We start from the raw sequence: 18,958 nt of genomic DNA on the forward strand, positions 1-18,958 counted from the left end.
CTTGAAATATGGGGAATTTTGTTGGTTACGTTTTTGTGATGGAGGATGTTAGCCAAATTAATCAAAAGAATGCAATCCAGGGACAAAGACCAGACATGGAAAACAGACATACACAACAAAGAACATAAAGTAACTAAAATAACACATACAAAGTAACAAAAGCAAATGAGCAACTCGGACTCCACTAAAAACTGAGAGCATGGACCAGGTGCACCGGTAGGGTAAACGTCCTCTGCTTTTCTAGAAAAACCCGTCGAGTTGCTCATAAAAAGTCAAGTCCGGGGTAGACGAAAGAGAAAAGGAAAACTATGACACGTTGAACAAATCAGTTTTCATGGAGCAGATGGATACACCGTAACGATCCACGTGTTCATGATGACGTATAGGTGACGTATAGTGGCGAAGAAAAATATGTCAGCTCAAGGCAACCCATTGGTCTTCAAAGAATTACGCGAAAACCCTCAGAGCATATTTAGTTACTTTCCTGATGACTCCATTTGGGCCGAGTTTCCTTCTAACTCCTTTAAGTTATGATAGTTTTTGGGTTTCGTCTCCAATATTGCAGACATATATGTTTTGAAAGAAACTTGAAATTATATAAATTATTATATTCACTAGCCAAGTACTAGTAAATCATATCCTAGATAAAACCAGAAATGGTTATCCAAAGTGACAATTATTAATCTGTACGGGTTCAAAAGTTCCAAAATATCAATCATATAAGTATTGCAAATTTCGGTATACTAGCTGTTTACGTGTTTAAGGGAGTATCCTCTCATCAGGATTTATTAAAATCAAAAAACTTGTTAATGATTCACAAGTGAATTGTATACAAGAAGCACTTAAAACCAAAATGTATCGAAGTAAGAAGTCGAAACCAGGAACTGACAATTTAAGAGGAGCTACAACAATGTAGCCCTATATTTAATACAGCGAATGAAGCCTCAATAGTTTAAGTGTTTTGAATTTTGTTTCGGTGAATGGTATAAACTAGTAGTATGACGACTGGACAAGTGAAAACCCTCGAGAACCGACATATGGTCCACCAGCAATGGCATCATCACAATGGTTTCTAAATTCAAAAATACCAACCATATGAAATATTGCATATTTTCCCCATTATTCTTATCATTGGTGGTGTTTTTTGTTTATTATGTTTCGTGTTCATTGTCCTTTTACTAGTGCACAGTTGCCTAAAAAATCAATATTTTCTTTTCAATCCATTTTACTTCATGATAATAAGTGGGTTGCAGTAAAGCAAATATAAATTCTATTGTGTTATTATTTGGCACCTTAAAAGCTTTTTACTTATTTGTTTAAAATATATGAAATATATAAAATCCTGGATAAATCTTAGACAGTGGTATACACTTGTAGTCCTTTATGGTTACTATGTACCCATTAAGTAGCTATTGATATTTCTTGAAAATAAATTGTTTTAAACCAGACACTAAAATCAATTACGAAAATATCAGCATTAATATCTAAGCCAGTATGCCAAAAACACATTTACTTAATTCTAATTTATTCGTAACGGATATACATATGTCAATTAAAATCTACTTCAAATATCCAAACTGAATGGGTGTCAAGTTTATCCTATTAAGAAAGTTGGGTCACTATATCCTTTTATTCTTTATAAAGCCGTTAAAGATCCTATTAATTGACTTGTACTGAGGATGATTATAATATAACATCTCGCTTATTTCATTTTAAGAGCCATTAAACCTTCAAAGGTTTCACTTATTTTTTCCTGCACAGTGTAAATATTACTTATAGTAATGTAGCTTGAATCAATTCATTCAAATACAGTTAAGTATATTGGTGTGAACACCATAATTATCTGACCTTAGCTTTTGCTTTTGATTTAGTAAACATATTTTGAAAAGTGTGGATTCAAAATGAAAATGTTCGCTATGTATCGCAAACGAAAAATACAAATAAATGTAGCTATTTACTTTCTATTACAATAGATTCCACTTTATCACATAGAAACTCAAAGAACAAAAACATTTCCCATCTTGCCCATGTATAAAGTTCCTCATATTTACATAACATAAGACAAAAAAAAAGATTGAAAACATTAGAAAATATCCGTTGAAATGATAATTTCTGTTAATTGCATGTTCCATTTAATTGCAAATATTTACTGAAAAAAGCTATGCAATTAACAGGAATCCACTGCACACTCGATTCTAAAAAAAATGCAAAAAAGACAATGACTTTGGTAACACCTATATCGAATGAATGGAAACTATTGTAGAGCTTTTTTTTTGTTCACATATAGTTTTGAAAATATCAATTGAAATAATTAACTATACCCCAATATTCTAATAACATCATTTGTGGTCATGCTTAACGCTTAATTAGCATAATCGATACCAAAAAATTAAAAACTCAAGGACGTAATTGATCGCTGGTTTTGAAGAACATTTTAGAATTAATGACAATGATAATTCAGAGTTGTTGCAAGAGCTTACACATTTAAAGTCCGGCATAAACAGAACCTGTCACATATAAAACGATCATTTCGTCAGCTCCTGACATATATTGGTCTTCAATTTGTAGTAGAAAGCAAGGATTTTGGAAATGTCGAAATGCCTTTTTTTGATTTGATCTTGATAGTTGGTTTAAGAAATATACCGGTAGATGTTTTCAACTGATAAACGACTTATAAATAGAAATAATGTGTCCATATAACTCGAGCAAGCAAATCAATAATTAAATCAATTTTTTTTTATTTACAGAAGCCAATCATAACATCATTAAAGAATTTTGTAGACCTTTGTTACAAGATATAATTTCATCAATAGAAGGTTTAAATCCTTCATGATTTTCAACTAGATTAGCAATTTCCCTTAAAATTCAGCAAATAAGGTCAAACGCTGTGGATCAGTTCATAAAAAAAAAAACGTTTCTTTCTGTCTGTCATGGTTTTAAGTAATCAACTAATACTTTAAAAGGCAACAACTTTTACATGTATGATTAGTCCTGTTACGATTTCGAAAATCTACCAAATTGAATTACTTTTATGAGGTTAATCTATAAATGGACCTCCGCCTTTATTTTTCTTTATTATATAGATAGCGGTGTAATATCGAATGTTCCCGGCGTAATACATTTCAATAATTCACACATGAAATAAATTCGGCAATTTCACGCGCGCACTTTTTCCCGCCAAAACGTCATAACTTGAATATCAATCCATCTGTCACAGAATTTAAAATTCATGTTGAAAATATCGATTAATTATGAAGAAAATCTATATAATAAATAGGATAATCAATTGGTTATCGTGAATAATCAAAATATGATCACTCGTAACAAGAGCACATGAGGATTTAACACTAGCGCGGAACAACTTCCGCATACTCGTTAAATCTGGGCGTTCTTCTGCACTTGTGACAATATTTCAGTTAATGGCGGCCATTTAATTTTCACTACAAACGCGTCGTTTATGACACTTAATACTATAGAGATTTTGGTGACAGAAATAAGCTATAGAAAAGACTTTGGACGGCAATGGACACCAAATGATGACATAAGCAAAATAATTTTATTTTGTATAAAACTTCATAAGGACATGTTGCCTATGAAATATAGAAAATAGAACAGATATGGTGAATTGCAATATGAAAGTTAATAAACATTGAAGAACATAAACTGATGAGCTATTCATGGGAAGGCCTAGGCGTTTAATTTTCAGGTAAAATAATACTCATTGTAGAATATTCTGGAATTCAACCAAAAATTCCAGATCAGATTCAAATGTAAATTAATTGTAATGTAAAGTGAAATGATTCATTACGAAGTCAACATATACCAATAACAGGTGATTTCTCCTGGAGTTATCATAATCTTTTCAAATAAGCATTTGGCTGAACTTCTAGTATTCAATATTTACCAACAGTGATAATAGAGCAAAGATCAGTAACTCAATGAACACCAGAGGCTCATGTTAGCCAAAAACACATCACATACTTCAAGATCTACAGGAATATTTCAAATGAATGTCTAAGTAATCTAACATTAAAAAAAATTTCACCAATTTCTTTAACAGTTTTCAATCTTACAGCTAAAATGACTGTTTGCTTATATGTAAATATGTGATTCTTTAAATTTAAATTTTTAGCTTAAGACCACAACGGAAAATTTTAATTTTCTTCACAAAATTGATTTCTTGATACATCACAATACCATATTATATTGGTCTCTAATACCTGAACTTCAACTTTCTCTATTATCTAAAATATATATATGAACACTACAAAATTGTTATAAATATCTTTATTCATACAAATCAGCTGATATGAAACCAGCAACATGTAACAATTGTTTTCCATAATATTTCTCTTATGTGGTATTGTTTTCCTGAAGTATAGAACTGCTATATCTAAATCTTCAGTCAACAACAGTTATCAGAAATAAAAAAAATACAATAAAAGTGTACAACTGACTACAGTAATGTAAAATGTGTTGCCATTGAAACGCAAAAAATTACTATGAATATTTTTGACAATTACGGCAAAAGATCAAAGATCACTGGATACCTCAAACCTTTAACAAGCAAAAGGTTTGTGCTAGTCTAAAAACCAACACCAGTATATGGATTCTTAACCTTTTAACATTATTTTGAATTACAATATTTAAAAAACTATAAATGTGATAAACATAACAGTTCTGTTATAATAAAAAGTTGTTCAGGTACTCTTACAAATCTGTTAACAATATTTAGAACACTATATCTTTGATGACTAGAGATTTAAGTATTCATAATATCCTTTAAACAATGATGAAAATGAACAAGGAGAAAAAATGTCAAAAATGCACCATTTTAAAAATATATGAAAACTAGACTATCACCATTTTACATGGAATGCAATACAATAACTCGGACAAATTTTCAGATCAAAACTTAAATTATCTCAATGTAAATGTCAGTCTGGTGATACAATAAGTAAAACTGCTCTAGTCAGACCAAATACTTCAGTATACTGAAAGTATAAAATCTCTTCTTATTACTGTAAAGTGGGTAATTTTCAAGGGGTGATAATTTTTGCAGATTTTAGCAGTCTGTCTAAATTCCACAAAATACTAACTCTGTACTTAAGTACTGAGTGTAACACTATCTGCTAAAATTAGAAGTGCCAAATTTTTTTGTATTCTTTTTTGTCTGAAAGTCACTGGATATCACAGCCACAAATAGAACTGTCCATACAGAAACAAATAACTATGATTGTTTGACAAGATTTCATTAATAAGAGCAGTCGAATATGAGCTATGTGTAGCTTTGACAATAGAATTACAGTTTGTTTATGTAGGATATAAGATACAATGTCATTTTCTTTTTTAAAAAGTCAACAAGCAACAATGAAAATGTCCCTTCTTCAAATATATGAAATTAGATTTTCATATGAAAAGTATGGACAGAGTAATAAAAAACAAAAATAAAACAAAAATCTCCAAAGATAAAATATGAGAAAAATTCAGATGTATTTAAATGTTACATGTAAAAATATAAAAAGAGGTACATTTCTTTTTTTCTAAGCAAATACAGTACTACATGTACTTGTCATATATCTTTTTAAAAACTATACTGGGATCTTCCAGGGAAAAAAATAATTTCCATTAACTATTGAGTTGAAACAATTACTGTCCCATTATAATATTATTCATTGCCATGTTATAAACATAAGAACATAATATAAATGAAATCTATGGTTGTTTGTGACATTTTCTTCAATGTATGTATGTCTGTATGGAGGGGATGATTATGGTGGTGATTCAGTCTTCATGTATCTAAAAAAAAAAATTCACTAGATAGAAGTAGTATTATCTTATCTAATATATTTAGTGTCAAATACTATAGAATGTAGTGGACAAGCACAACCGGTTTTATTTACAGCCTAACATAACAAAGAACTAAATCTACTTACGTGTACACATGTACAAACAATACTGACCTACAATTTTTATTCTAAAATATGACCTACACCAATGTGTACATCCACACAATATTGACCTATATTAATTTGTGTATGCACCCATTACTGGCCTAGAACACTGTGAATGAACACACAATACTGACCTACAATAATTTTTATTCTAAAATATGACTTACACCAATGTGTACATCCACACAATATTGACCTACATTAATTTGTGTATACACCCAGTACTGGCCTAGAACACTGTGAATTGACACACAATACTGACCTACAATAATTTTTATTCTAAAATATGACCTAAACCAATGTATACATCCACACAATATTGACCTACATTAATTTGTGTATACACCCATTACTGGCCTAGAACACTGTGAATGAACAGACAATACTGACCTACAATAATTTTTATTCTAAAATATGACCTACAATAATTTTTATTCTAAAATATGACCTACACCAATGTGTACATTCACACAATACTGACCTACATTAATTTGTGTATACACCCATTACTGACCTAGAACACTGTGAATGTACACACAATATTGACCTACATTAATTTGTGTATACACCCATTATTGACCTAAAACACTGTGAATGAACACACAATACTGACCTACAATAATTTTTATTCTAAAATATGACCTACACCAATGTACACATTCACACAATACTGACCTACAATAATTTTTATTCTAAAATATGACCTACACCAATGTACACATTCACACAATATTGACCTACATTAATTTGTGTATACACCCATTACTGACCTAGAACACAGTGAATGTATACACAATATTGACCTACATTAATTTGTGTATACACCCATTACTGACCTAAAACACAGTGAATGTACACACAATACTGACCTACACCAATGTGTGCACACAGGAAAAGATATGGTGAAATCAATAAATGCACAAGTTCATAGCCTAGAATACTTTCAGAGATCACCTAGAGGTTTAACAGGTAAATACACACCATTAAGTTAACTTTGAAAGGCCCCCAACAAGGAAAGTAATAAGAACTATGACACTTTTTAAAATCTCAACTAAAGTGTAAAATAACAACACAATGATTCAGTAACCACCCCCCTTTATCAGTGTAATGTCAAAAATGGACTGCAACAACAAATACACCTCAAAATTCACTCTGACCTTTACCATTTGTGTACATTCACACAAAACTGATCTTTCCTAATATGTATGTACACACAATACTGATCTATACCAATATGTATGTACACACATTACTGATCTATACCAATATGTATGTACACACAATACTGATCTATACCAATATGTATTCACACACAATACTGATCTAATACCGATATGTATTTACACACAATACTGATCTATACCGATATGTATTTACACACAATAGTGACCTACATCAGCTAGCAACATCCTTAGCATCCTTTATGTGGTTTTTCAGGTATTTCATCATTCCAAATGTTTTTATTTTCTTTTTACCTGTAGCAAAATTAAACATTTAATATCAAATCAATTTGCTGATAAGAGCAACAATAATGTTACGGTTTATACAATGTTAATATTTTTATGTTAAGTGTTACCTACGAAGGATAAAGTCACTAGATAAACTTGTATCAACTTTATTTATTATGCACTGCTATCTTGTTATGGTTGACATCTCTGCAATGCTTCATATAACACTCAGTGTTTGCATTAAAGGTTTAAATATTCACTTCCAAATTACATTCATCATTTCCAACTGAATAATTTTGAGCCATTTATGTTTCAGACTCCCTACATATATAGGACATCGCTGATGCCCCATCCCTAATACAGAAAAATGGGGATATTGGTAATGTGTAAACCTCAATTGAACATAAAAGCACACTAGGTTTCTGTTTTAGAATATATACTTTGTTTGTACCATTCGTTTGTTTGTTTTCTAGTGAATTGTAATTCGAACTGTAAACTAAATAATGTAGACAAATACCAAATAAAGGCAGGAGTTGGTCATCACAGATCATAAACTGTTTGTTTTTAGGGTCCTACAAAATAAGTACATTATTGTTTAATACATAACATAATGATCTGTTATAAACTTCTGTTGAAGTGAACATAGTTTAAATACACTGACTACATTTTTTTCATTTTATGGTGACAGTTTTAGCATATCTGGCAGAGGAAAACATTTTTCAAGATGAAAATCTATGCCAGTACTAGGTTTGTGCATGTAACTATTGTACCATCAACCTAAAGGCCACTTGTTACCTTTGTCAGAAAAAAGTTTTTGGTAGGATCAGCATTGTAGATATATTTTTGATATAACATGCCCCGAGAAGGCTTGAGAACTTATCTGGTCACTATCTATAATAGCATCAGAGATTTTTGAAGAAAAATATGATGTAACAAATCAACAAATAGCCAATACAAAGTGATGGCGTTAGCTCACATAGACTTTTGGTCAAAGTGAATAAAAAATATATGCCAAAAAGTTTTTATTTATTGTTGTGAACCTTTCCACATTTCCAAAAGTACTGCAATAATGTCTTGGTAGATTGCAGATGACATCACTACTATTTCAATAATGTCTGACAGATTGGTAGACTGTAGAGGACATCATTATCATTTCAATAATGTCTTACTGATTGGTAGATTGTAGATGACATAATTAGCATTTCAATGTACATCAGATCTTACTTGTAAATTTCTTTCTTTGACTATTTGCCACATTTTCTTCACAACCTCATTTCTTGCCATCTGTAAATACATTAAAAACTTAAAATGTACTTCACTTAGATGAAAGGAGTAGATCATAATAATACAATATTTTAACAGCAGGAGATTGGCAGTCATTTATACAAATAAAATAACCATCTAATGTTCAAGTGAGGGTGAAAAAAAAACAAACTTTCCAATATTGCAGAGTAAGTGTGTAAGTTTTTAGAAATACACAGAGTTTCTGCATATAACGATTATACAACATCAACCTAAAGGTCACTTGTTAGCTCTGTCAGCTAGTTGTGTGTGGGATCAACGTTATAGATATATTTTTAATAGTAGATACCCCTACAACAACATGAATGAAGTATGAGAGCTTAATACCAGTATTAAGTCACAATTAAAATTGATGAAGCTCCTAACATGAATATCTTACCCTGAGGAAACCTGGAAAGTAAAAAAACACCTTTAAATCTATCCTACCGTTTTCTCTCCTTTACCATGATTACCTTTCTACATATTTAAATCTAACCAATCTTCCCAAATATTAATTTTTTTCAGAGACATTAAATGAATGAAGCCTTACCAAACCAAACTGTAGAATTCTGTAGAAGTGATATATCTAAGGGCTATTCCACAAAAAAAATGGTGAGGGGAGAGGGGGGGCACGCAGAACGCAGTTGATTTATTAATGAATAGGTGGGGGTAGGGTTTGAATTTTTATTTCAAGAATAATGTATTGCATCTTAATTTTAATGTGTTAGTGGTACCCTTATACCCCTATCTATCATGGTCACTCTGCCCCTCAAGACCTTACCTGTTCAGCTCCCATCACAGCTGCTAACTCTTGTGACAGAAAACATGGCCTACTATATGTTGATGTTCCTATAAATAACAGACCAATGTTTGTGGTTAGTATAATCAAAAGTAAATAAGAGTTACATGTTTATTGGTGTCAATATTGCAGATTTTTTGTTGGGTGTTTGATTCAGATCACAGCTCTGGTCTCATTCTTCTCAGTATTCTAAATAAAAACTTAAAACAAAGTATTTGACCACATTAAATATTTTACTTTTTAGTTTTATAAAGATAATCATACCTTTTCTCTCTCCTGTTTTTCTTTCTTTCTTGGGCTGAAAGATAAATACATCTATATGTAGGGGTACATTAAATGAATAAATAATAAATATATAAATATATATATATGTAAATATGTAAAAAATATATACTGGTATATTTTGTGTTATTTACTTAATTCTTCTTCCCTGGTATTTTTTGGGTCTATGGAGTTTGAAAAGGCAATAACCTCGAAAAAAAAAAATCTGATTAAATATAAAATACTTAACGTATTATAGGTATACTGTTTTAACCTCTTTGCAATGTATTACTAGTTGGGATGTATTATTTGGTGTAAATGTTTGCAAGAATCAGGCAAAATGGGAAAAATCAGAAACATGCATGTCATAAGCAAATGACATTATTTGCTGTTTTTTATACATGTTTGAAACACATGTCAAAATCCCACTGATCTGACAATAAAATATCACTCAGGATGCTTTCTCTATTTGAAAAGATCATTATTTGATCACTGTATCATTGGATTCAGTCAGAATTTTTTCATTAGAATCTTAGAAAAATGATGTTTTGACAGAGTTATCTGCCCTTGAAATGTTCATTTTCAGCCCATTTCAATGAAATTATAATTCAATAGTCCAGCATGATATGGAAAATCTTGTCTGTTTTCCTTCATTCTGATGTGCAAATAGTTAAATTACACTTTCAAAATAATGGGTTTTTTCATACCATGTTTCACCTACTGGCTAAATCTTACAGGGACTGACACTTAAAGGAGAAGACCATGTTATTGTGCAAGTCATAAATATCGAAACTAATCTGTTAAATATTCATGAAAATTAAATTGAAACAAAATAATTTCCTTTTCTTAATTAATTAATTGAGATTTATAATAAGGAAATTTGAATTTCCCGCGCCTATGGCACCACCATGATCGGTTGAACTGTGATGTCACGAAGTCGGTTTGTAAAGTGAAAGTAAATAGGTTATTGATTACAATTTCCAAAGAAATCGTAAATTTGGGACTTTTCCCCTATAACTTCAACCCAAAATTGATAGAAGAAGAGATTGAGGCACAACATATAAGCAAATGTCAGACATCATCGACGAACAACGGGATTTGCAGATGACTAGTATTTGTAAGGAAAATCTTATTACTACTTCCAAAGAATGTTCGTGTTGCTGGTGAAAAGAAAAACTTTTAGAATATTTCTCTTTTATCATTCGTGCAATTGTAAGCTTGACAAGTCATTGTGTTTTGGTGATTAGATAAACATGATCGTAGAAATATTTACAGAATATTCTGTTTACATATTATTTGCAGTACTTGTATCAGTATCAAACTGACTTAGTGATGTCATGAGCCAATCGGAAGTTATCGGTAAATATCAATCAAATCTGGCTATGATCTTCCTTCAAATAGTAGAGTTCTGCAAGATGGCTATCCACTTATATTTCAAGGATTTCGGACTTTACATAGCCTTGAGCATTTTATAAAAGCGCATTTTGAATTAAAGGTTATTTATTTTTGTTTACATGGGTACGATTTATCATAAGAACCTAACTTAATGCAAAGGTGGTCTTTCCCTTTAATATCCCTTTTTGTTCTGAACTGATTACATGTGCTTGGGTCTGAGGTCAGAAGTTGCTGACATTGAAACATGACTGTTTCTACATAACAATAACAAAAGTTAATTTGCCAGCATTCCAGGTGATTTTTAGGTTATAAGCTCTTTTTTAAAGAAATAACAATAAAAATAGTAAATCATGCTGAACACTTTTATCTGATGTCAATATTTGGCTAAAACTTATGGCTTTTGTGCAAGAAACCCTATGGAACATCTGTGCAAGTATCATATAATTCAGCTCAGTAGTTTCAAAGAAAATTGTAAACAGATGACAATGACAGATGCCAAGTGATGGCAATAGCTCACATGGTCTTTGGCCAGGTGAGCTAAAAATTCAATGAAAATGAATATATGTGCAATATCTAACGATAGAAAAGTTCATAATGGACAAAGTTGAGCTAATTTGGGATATTTAATTATTAACTGATATCTCCAAAAACGGTAAAATGGGTCTGTCACTCAAAAATGGTCATTTTTGTCCATTTCTGGCTATTTTTTGCTACATGTGGGGTTCAACAGGAGCAAAATAGGATCTAAAGTGCATTTACCCTAAAAGTCTGTACCCCATGAAGGCTACTGAAGCCAAATAAAGTTTGTTACATTCATGTGTGGGGGATCAAATTTAAAAAGAAATAAACTAAATAGAAAGCATTGAAATTCATTTAAAAAAGGGAAATAACTCCTTAATTTGAGCAAATTTTGGTTGCTTGGTTAGATAATTTAAAAACAATTTCATAAGCCATCCATTGTTGATTCAAAATGAAATTTATACTTTTTGACATACATGTGGTATAAACATTACATTGGAAATAAAAAAGTCAGTTGGATAAATTTACCTTTTGCCACTTATCTCATAGGATCTGATTTTTACATGACAGCCTTTTAAATGACTACTCATTTTTACAAAAGACTGCTTTTTCTAAATCCTCTCTTTCTATTTTTTTCATCAAAATAACACCATACTTCAGAGAAAATATGACCACAATAAATTTGTATTTATCAAATATTTAAACTTTATTACACTGCTGTTAGTGTTCCATAATTTTTTGGGGCAAAAAAAATGGATTTCTTTTTATAATTTTTTTTTTTGGTTCTGACCTTTATTGCACAGGATTTTTTCTACAAAATGTAATTCACTTTAGAAAGACAGGATACCTTCTTTGGAGGTTTTTTGTTTCTTGTTCTTCTACCACTGTCATTGAGTTCTTCCTGTAATTTTTGGGCCAATTCTTCATCATTAACATCCTAAAGATATAAGTAAAAAATATATTTCATCTGAACATATTTGAAAGGTAACTATTCAAAATATGTTTCTGCCATATTAAGTTCCAATAAGAATTTGAAAAGAGAACAATTTTCACAGCTAACATAGGAAATCTAACAAAGACATCTTAGAGACCTTAAATAAAACTAAAACAGAAATCATTACAGAAATTTTTAGTTGTCAGAATAAAATCTCTGAAAATCAGTACTTAAAACTAACATCATACATTTGGACAATGAATTATTTCAAGGACAGTCCACAAACTTTCCCCATTTTTGTGTCAGACTGAAGATCTGACAAGACATTATCTTGATTTCAGAAATTACAAAAAATGCATCTCTTAGTTATCAAACTCGCTATTAAGAAAGAATTAATGAAGCCTGTATAATATTATCCCACATGTACAGGTAATGTAAATAAAATTGTTACCTCATCAGATGATGAACCACTCATATCATTAGATTTTACTTTTTCTGGTGTCTTATTTGGTGGAGGTTTGGACTAAAAAAACATTCACCTTCAATTAAAATTCTGTATAAATCAACTAAACTAAGCTTTCTTATTCTACATGTGAATTGTTGATTATGATATAGTAAAGAAAACCAATATAGTAGCCATTTGTTTGGCGTATGAATACTAGTACCGGTACTTCACCTTTCAAGGTGTACATATTAGAGTAACAGCTCATACTATCCCAGACTAAGAAAGAATACTCTCCAGCATGCATGGAAAAGTCATTCTCATATATTTACAAATTATTTTGACAAAAAAAACATTGATATGGACCTCTGTAACAATGAGACAATTGAAAGAAAATGTACAAAACATTAATCTGACCTGGTCATGAAAATAAATGCTTCTTTCATTTAATTGAGATAGCTAAAAACATCTTTGTGTCCAGATTAGTGATAAAGACTTTTTTTACCTTTGTAACTGTGGGAGTTGGTTTCTTCTTCTTAGGTGGAGGTTCGTCAAGCTGAAAAATTAAGACCTAATTGAAATTTGTTCAACTGCCTTCTAAATCTAAAGCTATTTAAACTATTCAAAAGTCTATTTTCTCCTAATCGACCTAAATATTTGTAAAAAACATTTTCAATTCTCAGTTTTTATTTTTTTTACAACTAATGTTGATTTAGAAAAAAAACAATTTCAAGTTTTGATATTTTTTATTATACAATTGTTTTTAATTATATTTTCTACTTCACACACATTTTGTTTCTTGTGTGACCACATGATAAGATAAAAGTATTACTTGATCAGATTAGTGCCACAGATACATTATAATCATGATGCATGCTGGGAAAAAAATGTCAGCCTCCTGTGTTAGTGTTTATCAGTTAATTAAGGCTAATTAGTGAGGCTTTGAAATTAAAGAAACACATTTTTTGCATGTTTACATAGATACTTGTGTAACAGAATGAGTCAATATGGTCAAGGTGATAAATCAAGAACATATAAATTATTTAAATGTTCATATTTTACTGAACAATATTTGTTGCAAAATACACCTTTACGTTTTCGTAGTGCATTTGCAAAATTTAGATGTGATGTAGCACCTTTAAAGATTGAAACTGATCGTTATGAAACGTTAGCATTAAACGAAAGATTATGTCTCAGTTGTAATGATATAGAGGATGAAAACCATGTATTATTAATATGCCCTTTGTATGATGATCTAAGACAGTCACTATTTTTAGATATTATTAGTTATAATGAAAATTTTTTGTCATTGTCTGATGATGATAAATTTATATTTTTATTTAACAATGAAAATGTATGTAGCTTAGTTGCCAAAACCTGCCATAGTATTTTACTGAGAAGAAATAGTATTTTATATCATTAATCTATGATACTTTTTATAAATCGTACATTTTTTTAACTGTATTTTAGATGTATATATTACTATGTTCTCAATAGTCTCATATAATTTTTTTTTAGAATGGCTCATGCATTTTAATTTGTATGTTTTATCTCTTTTTGTTATCATGTTTTATATGAATGTATGTGGTGAGACTTTAATAAACTATTGAATTGAACTGAATACTATTAAATTAGGGTAAAACTCTTTTGGGGTTCCTATTCCCTTTAAAAACAATTATAATTTTTAACTGTACTCTATTTTAGACATACTACTTTGAATTGCTCTGCCAATGGTTTTGGGTATAATGCGTAACAACATACTACATGTCAACCATCAATAGAATCTGAATAATCAGAAACATTATAACATGTATTTAACATAAATTTTGGACTTCAACAGACATTATTTGCATTATGAGTTATTTTTAAAAAAAGGCAAGAAATTTGTCCTGTCAGAATCAACAAGTTTATGGAAGGGTGACTTATAACACCATTTAACCAAAAGTTGTTATTTTATCCCTTTATTTCACCACTCACTATTTTTCATATCAAAAGGATTTGGCTGAAACTTACTACATTTGTACCTGCAGTGACTTCTGTTATTACAAGATACTTGTGCACTATTGATAAATCGGTATTCCCCCTCCCTCAAATTAACCCTACTACTTACAGTAAGACAAGTCACAGGTCTTAAACCAGTAAGTGTGGTTTAAAACCCAAAATTGAAAATTGAAAATAGAAATATCAACATCAAGTGGCTGTAAGACTTAACATCAAGTGGCTGTAAGACTAAATATCAAGTGGCGGTAAGACTAAATATCAAGTGGCTGTAGGACTAAATATCAAGTGGATGTAAGACTTAACATCACTTTTCCTTTTAAACATTATACCTCCTATCCTCTTCAGATCAGAGGTATAATAATTATACATTCACTATTCCATTACATTTTAAATCAAATGTTTTGCAGAACCCACCTTGATACAACTGCAGAGGTTGAACCCTGAACAGTTGAGGCTAGTATGGACAAACCAATCAAACTTGATAGATCTGATTGTAATTAGACATTTGACACAGTGTAATAACTTTATCCTTTTTGGACCCTCATTCCTACATGGTTTCAGTCACAACCTGAAAAATCAATCCAAACCTTCCTTTGGGAGTATAATACTTTGTGGTAGAATTTCAAAGAGATTTAATCCCTTTTACTCAAGTTGACATCCAGAAATAAAAAAGAACTTTTTTCTGGACCCTTTGTGACTTCTAGCTCTTAATTGTTACAAGTCACAACCCCAAATATCAATACATGTACATTGTACTGGTCTATTTTTGAAGTATGATGTTTTATACTAGTCTGAAATAGATCCATTTACTATAACTAAGATATTGTGTAGAAAATACTCTTGTTTCTTGTTTGGCCTCTTATTCCTAACTGGTTCAATTCATAGCCTCAAAATTATTCCAAGCTTTCCTTTGGCGGTTTAAAACATTTTTTTAAGATCCAATTACCTCTAGTCAATAAATTATTTGGAAATCGGGAATTGCTTGTTTTTGGCCCCTTTTTGATCCCCCATTCCTAAATGGTTCGAGTTTTCAACCTCCCTAAATCAACCCAGGCCTGACCTTCAAAGTTGTGGAACAATATCATTGACATTCATATGCTTTGACTGGAGTTAATAAATAGCTAAATTCTATGAAATGCCTGTTTTTGGCCAATGATTCCAAGACAGTTGAGGCCACAACCCCCAAAATCAATACCAACTTTCCATTTACAGTTTGAAACCTTGTTATAAAATTAAATATCATTAGTTGGTTGATCTTTATACAATTTGAAACAAGGTTTCAAACAACAAATAAATATTTATGCTATTGCATGAAAATCGAGCGTCTACAGATGATGACACAGACAAGGACATGGACAGCACCATTATAGGACTTCTAAGCTATAAATATATATACATTTAAAATATACCTCTTCATCATCAGAACTTTCATCATTATCTTGACTTTCTTGACTCTCTGATATCAGTGCCATTACCAACTCATCTATTTCTTTTTTTCTAATTAAATAGAACATTAATTAACTTATTAAAGAAACATGTACAAATAAATTTGTAACAGAATGTAGCCAAATGAAATTTCAGTAACAATTTTTTATAAGCCTTGGAAAAGAAAATAAAAAATGTCTAACAATTGCTACACTATGTAATTTACATTTAATAAACAAAAACTCATATAAAAGCCCTATAACAATTACAAATGAATGTAACCCTTCTGCAAATATTAAGGTTTTACTCCTCCATCTACAGTCTAAGCCAAGCACTGGATATGCTTACACATGAATGTAACGGTTATATAAATATTACCCCTGCACTATGAATGATTTATTAGAATTCAACCTGAGAACAATTCTATCCTTTAACAATTGTACCAGTTCAACATTATTGAAAGTATTGAAACTGCCAAACAGCAACGGCACAATTCTAAATAGATTATGACTCCTCCCTCTATTAATATATACTCTGTGTTTTACTACAACAGTATGTGATACTGAGGCCTGACTGGGACAAAACTGGATTCAAACTTTCAAAGAATATTGTATTATATTCTTTTCTGTACATTTGTAAGTAAGAAAGTCTGAGGACCACTAGTGAATGTACATGCACAGGAAACATACTTTGCCTTGATTTATTTGAAGAAGAAATTACTACTGACAATTCTATCTACTTACGAATTTCTGACAAAGACTATAAAGGAGTGTCAGCCAAGACAGAAGGGTAGAGAGGTTAGACTTCTTTTTTCTCTGTTTGAGCTGGTTGCTTAAAGTGTTTTTGATTTTTCTGTTTGAAGCTATTTGCTTAAAGTTTTTTGTTTTTTCTACATAGGTTGATGAATAAAAATGCAAATGATTTTTTTTTATTCACACTACACAGACCTCCAACAAATATGTATCAAATACTGCTGATATTCGATCATCCTACAGAAGTTCAAATACATACTGAATGAGGTTTTAAACAGACATTACTGTATAGTAAGACAATATGTTGAAATGTTTTAATTTATATTTTAGCATAAAATGACTTTGATGTTGCATCAATTCAGTTGAAATTGCAATAAATTAGCGGTCAATATGCTTGACATGTACAAAATATATGTGTATCAAGATGATAAGATCTATGATAAGTTGTCTTTTAATTAGATTTACGATATAATTTTTTTTCGGAATTTTCTGTATTTCTAAATTGAGATTTTTTAGAGAACCACAATGAGATGATGATAAAGGAAAATTAAATACAGTTAGGTAACTTCACTAAAAAACTCAATGAAAGTGGAAAAATGAACTTTGATATAATAACAAAAGCAAATTAAACAGCCTTCTCCTTTAAATCCTCATTGGAAAATGAAAAATTTGCAGGTCAGAACGGTTCTATGATTTTATGACACCATTACTCAAGTAAGTTGGTAGACAAACAGAGGGGGAAAGTTCAGAGCATTAAGATGTATGTTTTGGGGGTAACAAAGTTATGAATTAAATGGGATTAAGTAAATTGTTGAAAAAACACTTGGGAAGAATAAAAATAAGTGTTTGATCTGATTAATTCTGAAATTTTGTCTGATATGGACTCCGCTGTATTACGATGTTTACAGATATAAGTACTTCAGCAGGCACTGTACATGCATGTTTTGGGTTTTTTTGCGATCAATATCACATACCAATTGAAAACAAATGCAAAGACCATAAGCATTCAATGCATAAGCACATGTACTATGTAGCTCAAAAGAATATAAACTTCAATACAGTGGTAAAAATATGGTAATAAATCAAATCATCAAGTTTTATAAGCATCAACACTTTCATGCATGGTACACAACAACACACAAAGTAAAAAAAGTCAAATCGGCTGAGCAAAATGATCTCTATGAAGGATTGAATTATCTCCCCCTGAATTCTCCTCCACGTGCCAAATACAAGCATTTACATCTTTATTAACAATCCTATATTATTTTAATCATCGAAAAGAATTTGCAGAATACTCGATCGAATCATTACCTGTTTGTTAAATCTGTATCGTACTTCTCTTGTAAAGACAACCGAACTTTCTTTGCCGACAAGCTGTCCAAGTCGGCATCTTTTAAAATGTCTGTGAAAGAATATGGAATGTAACTATAATTCAGTGTCTTTTCAAGGAACATGTTAAACGTTAAAACAGCTTTATAAAACAACAAATTTTACAAACCGTTGAAAAGCAGACACACACACACATACTTATATATATATATATATACCTTTTATAGCTTTGCGAAGTTCTTCTTTCGTGAATGCCATTGTTGATGTTCCGATGTCTAAGGGGAGATCACTCTAACCGATAACAACAACAACAAGAAAGTGAACTGCCCCTTTTCTCATTATGATTTTATGTGGAAAACGTTAAGCACGCGGGATACTGCCACAGTAAACGAAGAATTTGGAAAGTACAAAATTATAC

At 30.7% G+C, this 18,958-nt stretch overlaps 1 protein-coding gene across 1 annotated transcript; it reads right to left on the bottom strand.

Annotated features, from left to right (window-relative positions):
- Positions 1–4,272: 4,272 nt before the first annotated feature.
- LOC148622693 (uncharacterized) lies at positions 4,273–18,833 on the bottom strand. The gene is made up of 12 exons (XM_088572756.1): positions 18,759–18,833; positions 18,523–18,613; positions 16,444–16,531; positions 13,539–13,589; positions 13,043–13,114; positions 12,505–12,594; positions 9,747–9,780; positions 9,465–9,532; positions 8,627–8,686; positions 7,920–7,974; positions 7,349–7,429; positions 4,273–5,799 (listed from the first exon to the last, which is right to left on the bottom strand). The coding sequence occupies exons 1-11, from the start codon at positions 18,796–18,798 to the stop codon at positions 7,350–7,352; spliced, it is 729 nt and encodes a 242-aa protein (XP_088428882.1). The 5' UTR covers positions 18,799–18,833; the 3' UTR covers positions 4,273–5,799; position 7,349.
- Between the last annotated feature and the right edge of the window lie 125 nt (positions 18,834–18,958).

Source organism: Perna viridis, chromosome 3 (assembly GCF_037379345.1).
Source record: "Perna viridis isolate PV_CMFRI_1.1 ecotype Kerala chromosome 3, ASM3737934v1, whole genome shotgun sequence".
In the NCBI taxonomy this organism is placed as follows: domain Eukaryota; kingdom Metazoa; phylum Mollusca; class Bivalvia; order Mytilida; family Mytilidae; genus Perna; species Perna viridis.

Excerpts from the sequence above, each read along its gene's own strand:
- LOC148622693 (XM_088572756.1), bottom strand. The coding sequence starts at position 18,798 with ATGGCATTCACGAAAGAAGAACTTCGCAAAGCTATAAAAG. Across the intron at positions 18,614-18,758 it reads ACTTCGCAAAGCTATAAAAG|ACATTTTAAAAGATGCCGAC; the intron begins GTATATATATAT and ends ATTCTTTCACAG. Across the intron at positions 7,430-7,919 it reads CCAACTCCTGCCTTTATTTG|GTAAAAAGAAAATAAAAACA; the intron begins GTATTTGTCTAC and ends ATTTTGCTACAG.